The 12,373-nt window shown below is 28.1% G+C and overlaps 1 protein-coding gene across 4 annotated transcripts in view; it reads right to left on the reverse strand.

The window, feature by feature from the left end:
* Positions 1-2,215: 2,215 nt before the first annotated feature.
* The window catches only part of LOC129988643 (synaptic vesicular amine transporter-like), a 157,866-nt gene continuing 147,708 nt past the window's right edge, over positions 2,216-12,373 (reverse strand). For 3 of the 4 annotated variants that reach the window (XM_056096911.1, XM_056096910.1, XM_056096912.1), the window contains exons 11-13: positions 11,656-11,775; positions 8,349-8,394; positions 2,216-5,577 (exon numbers count right to left, since the gene is read on the reverse strand). In XM_056096911.1, coding sequence (XP_055952886.1) covers positions 5,295-5,577; positions 8,349-8,394; positions 11,656-11,775 — 449 coding nt within the window. In that variant the 3' untranslated portion in view covers positions 2,216-5,294. Of the gene's footprint in view, positions 5,578-6,667; positions 6,756-8,348; positions 8,395-11,655; positions 11,776-12,373 lie in introns of all 4 variants that reach the window. The other variant, XM_056096913.1, reaches the window with a different exon arrangement.

Genomic DNA, 12,373 nt, shown 5'->3' on the forward strand with positions numbered 1-12,373 from the left:
AAGTGACTAAGATTGGCTCTATATTCATCTGGTATGGTGGAATGAAAATTTAACCATATTAACCTTCCTTGTCTGTAGATTATAATTACTTTTTAGATGTATGAATAGGATGGGTACACATAATGATATTTATTAGAATGAAATTTCTGAGGAAATGTAATAAAAAAATTTCTTTTTTTAATTTTTGAAATAAATTAAGAATGTTCACATTACTTCGATTTTTAAATAATAATAATAATAAATCTAGTAAAGCGCCTATATTTCAATAAAGCCTGTCATTCACGTTCACTCAACGCCACACGAATCGAGTGGTGACATTTCACGCCATACTATTCGTGCCCATCCATTTAAGTCGTTTATTCATGAGCTTCTCCAAGCATCTGACGCTGGTTCTTTGTTCTGTATTTATTCAGTTCTTTGTTCTGTGCACGTATTAATTGAGCGCCCATTACAGATAGGGTGCGGAGCGCTGCATATTCCGAAGGCATGTAAAGGATCAAACTTGCCACTCCATATCACGTATATTTTATTTTTCAGAATAACGATTTGCTCTTGCCTAAAACCTTCAGATTTTCATGGCGTAGTGTGAGTGTGAATAACCATTCTTCCATGCAGTTTTTGATCAAACTATAAAGGTCCACGAAAGATTGGTCATGCGTAATGGAAAATAAAGGAAGATTACAGAAAAATATATTTCTCTACTGATTTCACTGTCACTTAATTTACGTATGCGAAAACTCGAGAAATACAAAATTTTGCGGGAGTTCATTTCATATAAAAATCGATTAAGGCATTAAAAAGTAATCATAAAAATTTTCGAAAAGTCAGTGCAAATATCCGCAAAAGTAAGAATACAATGATAGAGCCTTTTTTTATGTGAATATAAATAAATATAGGAATAGTTTTAAATTAACTCAAAATCTTTAAGTATGAATTGCAAACGAAAAAGAAATTTTTTTCACGAGCATTTTTTAATTAGTTGATATTTATAACAATTCTAATTCTTAAAAAAATTCATCTTTACTTTGAATTATTTGTTACACAGCATTGGCAGCGATATTATTTCAAAAGCGGACGACAAATTTATAATCCTGAATTCATTTGGTTTATTTCAGGTAATCAAATCTTGGAGATACTTTGTGGAAAATTTTAATTTAAATGAAGAAATCCTAGTTGATGCATTTTAGTTCCAAAACCAGGGAACTATTTTTTTCTCTCGCAGGAAACAAAAATGCAACTATTATTAATTATTGTAGGGTTATTTATAGTCAGATAGAGCATTAAAAATGTAATTAGGGTTTCCTTCCCCTAAAAAGGTGCTGTTTTTTTTATAGTTTGTTAATTAATTAAATGTTCAAAGTTATAAAATAAAAAATAAACACCACCTTGGTACTTTCAAAGCATATTCAAATCATAAGAACCGATGATTCAATCATTAACTTTAAGTGGAATACAAGATCTCTATGCACAAAGCATATCTTTTCTAAAGCATTTCCAACGCACCCAATATCATATCAATGGGCGAATAAAAAATCAATTATGTAATTTTCTGATTTATTATCAATGATAATAATATCTTTTATCCTCAATGAAAGAATGCATTTTTTGTGATTACGTAGATGCTTTTTTTTCATTAATTAAAAATCGTTATTTTCTGATTTTCACAAGAAAAGTAGTTCTTAAACTCTCTCTTTTTTAGATAAACCCGAGTAGCACAATTTGTTGTGCAATATTGTACAAAATTTCTCGACATTATATTATATTGTTCAATATTTAACAATATTATACAATATTTCGAATGTTGTTTAATATCATATAATATTGTACAATATTTTACAATATTACACAATATTTCGAATGTTGTTTAATATCATATTATATTGATCAATATTTTACAATATTATACAATATTTCGAATGTTGTTTAATATCATATTATATTTTTCAATATTTTAATACAATATTTCGAATGTTGCTTAATATCATATTATATTGTTCAATATTTTACAATATTATACAATATTTCGAATGTTGTTTAATATCATATTATATTGTTCAATATTTTACAATATTATACAATATTTCGAATGTTGCTTAATATCATATTATATTGTTCAATATTTTACAATATTATACAATATTTCGAATGTTGTTTAATATCATATTATATTGTTCAATATTTTACAATATTATACAATATTTCGAATGTTGTTTAATATCATATAATATTGTACAATATATGTATGCTACTAGGGACATTTTTTTATGAGAATTCATGACAAAAATGAAACTTTTTTTAGTCTTTTTTTCTCGGTGAAATGAATAGCTTTATATAAATTCATTTAATTCTAATGTTGCGGTGCGAAGTTTTCACTGAATCAGCAAAATATAGAAAATCTGACTGTTGCCTTTACTCTGGAAGTTAGCGTTGAAGTTGCTTGAATAAATGACATAAAAGCCACTAATAAAGAATCCATTGAGATATAGAAAATGCACCAAAATCCACTTAATGTTCAATCGATAACATGAGTTGTCCACTATCCTGCATTTTAAATGAATTGACAATCTTCTTCTAGAACATTAAAATAAACACTGAAATATTTGGCATCAGAAAATGAAACATCGCACCCACATGTAGAAACAGATATAAAACACTGAAACATTTTGCTTTGAAACAGGATATGAACGATTGTTATATAAATGAACACGAATCGGTACACTGAACTTGCATTCAAAGAAGATAAGCAATGAACACCAAAGCCGTCAACAACAGCATATACAGAATGAAGAAGATAAAGAAGTAACATTTAGCACAGATTATCATAAGTTTGATCTCTGAAATACATCAAATGTAAGCATTTGTATTTTACATTAGAAATATAAGCAGTAACATCACATCGAAGTGAGATTGCTTCGTTTCTTTTGCCAGCTTTTCTAGTATCAACCAATTCAATGCACAAAAGGGGCGCTTAGAGTTTGATCACTCTGTTACTCCGAGTGTGCCAGTGTAAGAGTTTAACTAATCAGAGGTATTGTTATATATTTACATATTGGCTTTTTGCAGTAACTCCAACTTGTAGATTGCCTTATCCTTTTATGATAAACGAAAGAATAAGGCAGTCCTTTAAGGATCCTTAAGGATATCCTTTCATGATAAACGAAAGGATAAAACACTGGTGTAATCTCAAAAAATGGGTCAGTTACGTTAAATTATTAGAATAAGGACCAATTGATGGACTTCAAATATACTTAACAAAAATCACGTATTTTCAAATTAAAGTTGGAAACATATTACACCATTAATTTTCGGAAGTTCACCATTTCAATTCTTTGAATTGGTTGGAATTGCTCAACAATATCCGAAAAGATTATCCGGAAAATATTTCTGTAGATAGAAGACAGAATATATATTTTTTAGAATATTTGTTGCTTTCTGACGGATGATTCAAAAATTATGAAAGGAAAGGATAAATGCTCGTTTCACTCATTTATACTATCTAAACTCTGTATTCGAAGGAGAGTTTATAATTTCTTCATGTAGATTTCCACAAAAAATACCTATATATAAATTTATGAGCTGAAACGTTCTCGAAGATTAACAAAAATTGTGGAAAATTCTTTAATGAATGCTTGAAATACGAAGCATTCATACGAGTTACAAAGTTTTAAAGATCAAATTACAAAGTTTTTAAAGTTAATATTAAAAGATTTCAATTTTTAAATATAAAGAAAAAAAATTGGCATAGCTTGAAAAACGGGTTGATGTACGCTTCACAGACAAAAGCTAAAAATTTAATTAGACAGAAATTCTTTTTAATGATACATAAAGGGCATTTATTTTAAATCCATGTTTTATCTAACACTACGATGAAATGAATTACTTCAGATTCTTCCAATTAATATTATTTATCAGTTTTAAGATCAAAACAGAACTCCACATTTATTAAGTAACTAAATTTGAAATAATGCTTTATTTCAAGCAGTACAATAATTTTTCCAGAATTTCAAGAATCCTAGAATTCAAGAACTTTGAAACCCACTGCATGTGACAAATTTTTCAAATCTTTAATAAATATAAAGCTGAATGTATTTTCACACTTTTTGATGACAATTTATTTTTAAAAACATTACTGAATTTTTGTCATAACAATTTATAAAATGTAATTTTATTTTATTTGACCAAATTTTAAACAAATGAAATTATGTTTCGATGGTGCAAGTTATAGAAAATTTTATTTGGCATTCGAAATACAATTACTATTTTTAAGAACAGTTGAATATAATTATTTAATTCCGTATTTTACTTTTAAGAAAAATTTAATAGATTTTTGAGGATAAATAATTATTTAAAAATGTAGTTAAAAAGAGTAAAAAAAAAAAAAAAAAAAAAAAAATTAAAAAAAAACACTCCACCAAATTAATTATTAAATGATATATGTTATATATTGTCATCTATCCCGTTTTGAGAACTGCATTTTCAGAAATTTAATGGTGAAAACAGGGTACAAACGAATTAAAATCTGGATGATCTTTTTGGAGAAGAAAGGGAATAATAAAAATTTAAATTTTTCCTTTGCCTGTCTTTTTTTAGGGGTGTTGAGGAAAAAAAATCGGTAATTGACATTGAGTTTTCTTTATATTTTTACCACCATGCAATCCCAAACACGAAACAGAAAATTAGCACATAGAAAGCGACAAACATAGTTTTCAAAATGAATTTCGAGCAAAATAAATTTAAATTAATTTTTATGTAATAATGATGCAAGTAATTATTTTTACTATTAAGATAATTTATTTAATTAACATTAATAATATAAATTTAATTACTTATTAAAAAGTATACAGAAATTTCTTTTGTGATTTGAATTTATATTACAGTATGATGTAGAACAGCCCCCGAGATTATTTTTCACTATATTAACTTTTGTAAAATATTTTTAAATTGAAAAAGGCGTTCAAATGAATGGTTACGACTGCTCACCAAAAATCAGTGAGTTTGCATGGAAAAACTGGCAACATGAACTAGAAACAATCTAACACTTTCAAAATAGGTTGTTTGAAAATGGCACTTTACATGACAATAGAACAGATGCTGGGACTTGGCGACAAATAAAGCACATTCAACATCTTCATTAACCTCGCCAGCAGCATGTCCAACCTTTTTAGAAATGCACCTCGTTTCCCTCACAATTAGATGTCCACTAATTCGAAAGTCAAATAAATTATATCAAAATGTCATTTTGTTATTTAAGTTTGTATCCATTCTAGAACATTCCAGGCGACTATGTCGAAACTCTACTGTCTTGTTGGCGAGGCCATGAGCATTGGGGACGTCTCCCCGACACAAATGCGAAAAGGGCAACAATAAAACAAATTGTTCTTAAATATTTCTTTCAGAATGGCATCAGGGTGAGGAGCAGACGATTTCCAAAAGGATGACAGCAGCAAAATCGTCCTTCTCTCGCTATCACTGAACCCAGGCTTGCGGTTGCAGTGGCGGCTTCCGAAAATCTTCTTCCTCTGGGGATTCGTCGTTTGTGTAACTGACGTAACGAACAGCAGTATCCTTGAGGTGAGTCTGGAATATGAAATGAAAATTTTGAATAATTACCCAAAATACTATTATATATGTTTTAATACTATTATATATGCTAGCGGCAAAGTATGAAATCCGGCATTCTGTAGAATGCTTTGGCATTGTATATAATGCCTAACTAGCCGGCAATATATTTCACACATTTCTCAGTCATTCCATAGAATGCCAAATGAGAAACCCTATAAAGTATGAAATACATTTCCTATTTATGCAATGCATTGGCAGTTGTAATAATGATGCAGAGGATGGTTTCTACCGACTTGGAACTTCTGAAGGAATTTTAAAACAAGAATATGCGAGATCACAATTCATTTTATGCCTCAAGAACTTGCTTAGAATTGAAGATATACCTGACTACGAAATTTCTATGCAGTCAGTTGCAATTGCTCAGTCCAGTGGAAGTGGCCAATGATTTGTCAAATGTAGGTGTAAAACAAAAGGGCCAAAACATGAAATGTCTTTACGCGAAAAATGTATTGAAATGTATTACGTGAAAAATGTAATTCAAAATGTCATTCAAGCCTATCATGTTACAACAAGTAGGTTAATTTTAATTTCTTATTTTTTATATGAAAATTTTGTTTCCCTTAATAAGAAAGACATACATTTTGTTTTGTACAACTTTGATTTTTCTTTGCGTATTTTGAATATATATATTTTTTTAATGGCACTCTCATTATTTTTTCAGAATAACATTTGTACTTTTAAGGAAGGCATGCTATTTATAATATAGCCATTTTTTTTCATACTTTGCCTAAATAGCAGTTGTCATTTTATAGAGTGTCAAGGTATTATATACAATGCCTAGGGAAAATATGTAATAATTCTCATATTTCCTACTTTCCTAAAAACAATTGGCATTGCATACATTGTATGCAATGTATTAAGAAACGTAGCATTAAATAATAATAATAATAAAAAAAAAGATACGAAGAAAGCAATTTTATGAAATTTACGTCAAAAGTTTTACTGTCGCTTGTGCTTTCATTTGTTTTCGTAGTTCATATTATGATGAGTAACGAAAGTTAACCTGGACGTCTTCAGGCTCAGTGAATTTCTTTTGATTACTCACCTGATCTTCAGCTCTTCCGGGTGGCTTCCGGAGTAAAAACATGAGGGGTGCATATATAAAACATATTACAGCAATGCAATATACCAACCTAAGAAAATGACAAAAAAAATGTTGTAATATCTAGATATCAACTAGATAGTTATATTAGCAATGCAATATACCAACTTAAGAAAATAACAAAAAATGTTGTAATACCTAGATTATACATGAAGACAATATTTGCATTTTACAGAATATTTTAGTAACGCTTTAACAAAAACTGAGGTTTTAAATGAGATGAGCCAATATCAAAAAAGTGCAACTATGATTCTTAGATATTAAATCATGCAAAAACAGTAAAAATGCGAATTTTTTATAATAAACAATGCATTTATAAACTTTTTAAACACCTTGTATGAAAGCAAATGGAGTTTAAAAAAACTCATAAAGTTTAGAGCGATAAATACATTCTACATGTGATTTAATCATTGAGTGTTTTAGCTAATGATTGATCATTTATAAAACATTATTTAGTTTTTACTTTCCAATTAATAAGGAAAGTAACTCTCAACAAAATTAAACGAGATTCAAAACTCTAGTTCAACATATGGTAGTACGGCAACATTTTAAGACCGATTCGTTTATCTTTACATTATTTAAGAAAATGTTCCTAACTGCATGATGATAATCGTTCGTTCGTTCTTTCGTACTTGCGCGCGCGCGCAGTTACGAAAGAACGAACCAATGCACGCATGCATGTACACGTATCCAATTAATTAATACAACAGCTTGAGTAACATTTTTTCATTTTTTTTTCATGTTACTTATCAACATTCACCTCTTACAAAACTGATCAGCACGAAATGGCAGGTTGTAAATTAACTGAAACTTGTGTAAAAGAAATATCAATGACTAAGCTACATATAGTCAAAATGGCCGATGAATTGGATGCTTTAAGATATGTTATCAATGCAACCACTTTTAGAATCAGGATTCTACTTGCACACTTATTAGATTAGATTATTGCATCTTAAGTAACTCTATATCAATACTTAGAAAGATAATGAAAGAAAAGAATTTTTCACAAAAATGACACTCAAAATTACATATGATATTTATAAGAGACAAGTGATAGGAATAAGAATGAAATATTTTATAATTTTAGCAATGTGAATTTGTGAAAACAATTATCTCCTTCATTTTTTCCTGAGCATTTTAACATTAGTCAGTGATTTCCCATCATTTACAACAGACTTCTTCTAGTCCCTTGAAAAATATGAAAACCGAATATTAATGTAACATTTTAAATTGTATTATTATAAAAATGAACTGGCAAAACGCTTGCATGAAGACGAAAAAAAGAAATGAAAATGAAATTAAAAGTTTTTAGACACATTCTGTTGATGCAGTTAAAACATAAGTTTTATCTAAAGTTGTTTTAGAACTATATATATATATATTGATTTCATTTTTAATCAACTAGAATTTTGAAAGCATTTTGAAAAAAAAAAATGTTTGTGGAAATTCTCTTTATATGTTTGTTTCCTTTTTATATAGTTGTTATTGATTGACAGAAAATTTAGCATTTTAATTTTTAAATTAATAGGAAATATTGATACAAAATGAAACAAGAAATATAGTTCAGAAGATTAAACAATGACATAAAATTATTTGAAAATTATTTTACAGTAAAGTCACTTACCCTGTAAATCCAATAGCCTTTACAATACTCCCACTTAAGAGAGGACCTAGAAAGAATGCGTAAGTGGATGAAAATATTATTTTCGGAAGTTATTATGTTTTAAATTAAAGAATTTAATATTAAATATATAATAAGTTTATAAATATAATTCCCCTTCTTTTAAAGTAATCACAATGGAATTACCTCGTCCTATCTAAGCATCCTGATGGAATTAGTAAATTCGGATTTTGTAACAGACGCACAATAGTCCCAATTACGAAGAGATAATGTTGATATTAAACAGATATAAAACCCATCTTAGTTTTGGATCATCATTGCTTTGGATCGAATAGAAAACACTATATAGTCTAGAGCTTCTTTCTCTGGAGGGATCTTTTATTGAATAAGTAATATATCCCTTTTCCTTTATACTAAATTAAAAATAGACACGTTTAAAGCCTTTTCTATCAGAAATTATATTAAACTTATCAATTAGGTAATAAGTATATTAACCTAAGGAAGAAGTCTGATTATTTTCAAGCAATACAATGACCAAATGTATTTTTGTTATAACTATAATTAATGAAATGATCGGAATAATTAAAGAAATAATAATTTGGATCAACAACTTACGGTAAATATGATATTTGCGTAACACATTTTTTAGCAATTTCTCTCTTGAATTCCCTTGACTGATTTTCTAACAAACAGACGAATATTGTCAAGTTATAAAATAAACTTGTTGCATTTTTCGGCATAAGCTAGATTTTAAAATGCCAACAACCTTTGACAAGGATTCTCATCGAAAGATGTTTCCAATCCTTCATCTTAGAAACTTTTCGTGGTTTTCAATGCTGCTCTTTTTCATACAGATTGAAACGATTTATAAAGAGTTGAAATTAATCTTTTCGAATTACTTTCGATTGTGTATATTTTTCGTAAAATTTTTATATAAAAAGTTTTTATCTGCTTCATTATCTTGGAAAACCAGATAAATAAGCAAAAAATTTTTGATGTTTTTTTTGGTGCAAAACTAGACATTTTTAAAGAGTAAATACAACCGCAGTTTACACTTTAAATAGATGCTACATATTAGTTATAAAAAGTTTTGGAAACATGCATTCTTAAATCACATTCAGACATAACTCTATCGATATCTGTTACAAAAGGATGGAGTCATAATTTTGTATCCAATATTAAATATTTTATAATAAATCCTTCTAAGAACGAAACAGTACATATCAAAGTCATTCTGGTATTCAAAATTATTTATATTAAAGTCTTTTTAAAATGCAAACCAATATATTTAAAACCCCACTAAAATAGTAAACGATTTTTATTATTCTAAAATACAAAATATTGCTTTTAAAATTCACCCTAAAATATAATTCGCTTTCGTATCAAAGGCATTCTAAATTAAAAGTCATTCTAGAAATAAATTCGAGATGAGCATAAATTCAACGTTCTTTAATCGAATCCTGACGTTGAATAAAATTGCATGTGTTGACGAAACTTTGATCTGTGTTTTTGTCTCATCTTCAGTATTATTTATCAATAACAATAAAAAACGATATCATTATAAAATCATTTAACTAAAAATTTATCAAATTAGACGTGTGAATATCTTCTGTTTGTGGTAGGTTAAAAAAATCAAGAAAAACTTTCATTAATAAAACAATAAAAGAAATTAAGCTCTTTCAAAAGCGTCTATAAACAACGTTTTAATTAATTTTCAAATAAAGACATTTGTTTATTTCGGAAAATCGATTAATTTTTTTAGCTACTTTCATGTAATAATATCATTTAAAGCATCGTTGTTCAACTTACTAGCTTGTATTAAATAGTTGTTTTCTATTTTTAAGGTATTATCATTATAATTAACTTAAACTTATCAGGATGGTTCAAGTGCCAAATTAAAATTTGCTTAATTCTGCATAAACATTAATTAACAATTCTTTCTAATTCTGAACAACCATTATATTTATTTTGTATTTGAGGGCAGCATCATAATTTCTTAGTTGAGTTTGAACGTGATATGATTTATTTTGGAAGTAGAATTCTGAAAATTAATCGTAACATTAGAAATGAATTTGAATAAAATGATGTAATTCCATTATTGATGTTAATGTCTTGAAATATTTCTTAACTCACGTATAATACTATTTATCTTATGAAAAGAATTTGTATGTGAATAAAGCTTGTATTCTTTATTTCTTAATGATGCAATCGAACTGCGGAACACTTCCGATTGAAAAGACAGGAGAAATAAAAATAAAATAACTGATTTTTTAAATTAAAAATCATGGTTTTATACACAGATTTCAAGTTTTCTACTTTGCAAAAATACTATTAATCCTTCAAGTGGAGTCAGCAGAGTTAATCCATAAGCGTATGGCAGCATTGAACTTCTAAGTAGATGGGTTATCTTATTCGAGACATTTAATATTGTAGTTCATATGAAAATATGGAAGACAAATGAGATATTTGTAATTTCCATAAGAAATTTTTGTAAAATAAAACTGATCGTTAGTTGTTTAAGATTTTAATTTTAACTATTCTGCCTCAAAGCCCAGATTAGTAAGAAGATTAATGGGAAATTATAAACGTAATCAAATTTTATTTCAATAACAATCAAAGAATTAATGCATTTATATATTTTAAATAAAGTAATTATTTTTGAATCAGTAACACTAACATGAATGAATAGTGATAAAAGAATGTTATTAATTATAATATTATGAAAAGTTTTAAAAGGGATATATTTTACAGTGTTTTTATATGTATTTTGCTTCACCATTTATACAAGTTAATATTTGTATTATCTACAAGTTTAAAGTTAAATAGGTTAGAACTAAAAAAAAACCTTATTCAATGCATGTTTTTACTACACAAAGTCCGAATAAATTTCTTGGAGGGAAGAGGGTTAACGCATATCGTGCTTTAGGTTTCCCATTTTAACTGTAATAAAAACTGATCGTTTCGGTGTAAAATCAGGATGAATTATTCTTATAAGTACATCTTAATAAATAATTTATTTATGATTTATTATTTATATAGCCAGCAAATTTTATCAGCAAAATTTCATCAGCCAATGAGACGAAGATTTAATACAATGATTTGAATTTACAGATGTTGAAAAATAAAATATATAAATATAAAGTTATATTCATATGTTACTTTGTATACTTTGCACTAAAATTTTACCCAGGGAAAAAAAAGTCATAAATTTTTTTAAATATACTTTCATTCCTCTGCAACATAGATCAATTTGACATTTTAACTGAAATGTATTTCAAAAATAATTTTTTTTTTCTCCAAAGTGACTTACCAACAGCAAAGCCAACGCAAAACGCAACATCTCCAATAGCGTATACGCTGCCATACACGGATGTGTGACGGATGTCTACTAGGTATCCCAACATAGGCATCATTGAGGAGTCTACCATGCCTGCAAGAAGGAAAGCTCCATTCACATTTCTATACTGCGAATCATCTTTTCAAGTAAAATTGGAATTTATTCCTAATATATCGCATCCAAATGAATTTTATTTTTTCCTCGACATAAATGATTTCTTAAAAGCAAGCAAATATGACTTGACTAAAGAAAACAGATAGTTCACTCTTTGGTTTTCTCATTCATTTTCTATTTTTACATACCTTTTTTTTTGTTTGAAGGCTATCAACTCCAAATTCTTTGCTTCGATAATTAGTGGGCATAATGAGTGCATGATAAATATTTTCCTGTAACAACTTATATAATCGTTAAGTATAGGATGATCCGTTTTAAGCTCTTGCGACGGCAAGAAATTCATAGGTACGCTTTCCAAAACAGTCTACTGTAATTCGCAGCGAGGTCACACAAAGTATCAGACACATTACAGAAATCGGAAAAAGAGTTACAGCTTCTGAATGAATTAATGTTCGAGATAAGACTGTGCTCCTGCAAATTGTGATTCGGCAAACAAAACAGTCGAGCATCATTCGAGTCGTGAGCATCATTTTTACTTCTGTGACAACTATCTGCTGACGTGTGTAGTACGTCGTTG

This window comes from Argiope bruennichi, chromosome 10 (assembly GCF_947563725.1).
Source record: "Argiope bruennichi chromosome 10, qqArgBrue1.1, whole genome shotgun sequence".
NCBI lineage: Eukaryota > Metazoa > Arthropoda > Arachnida > Araneae > Araneidae > Argiope > Argiope bruennichi.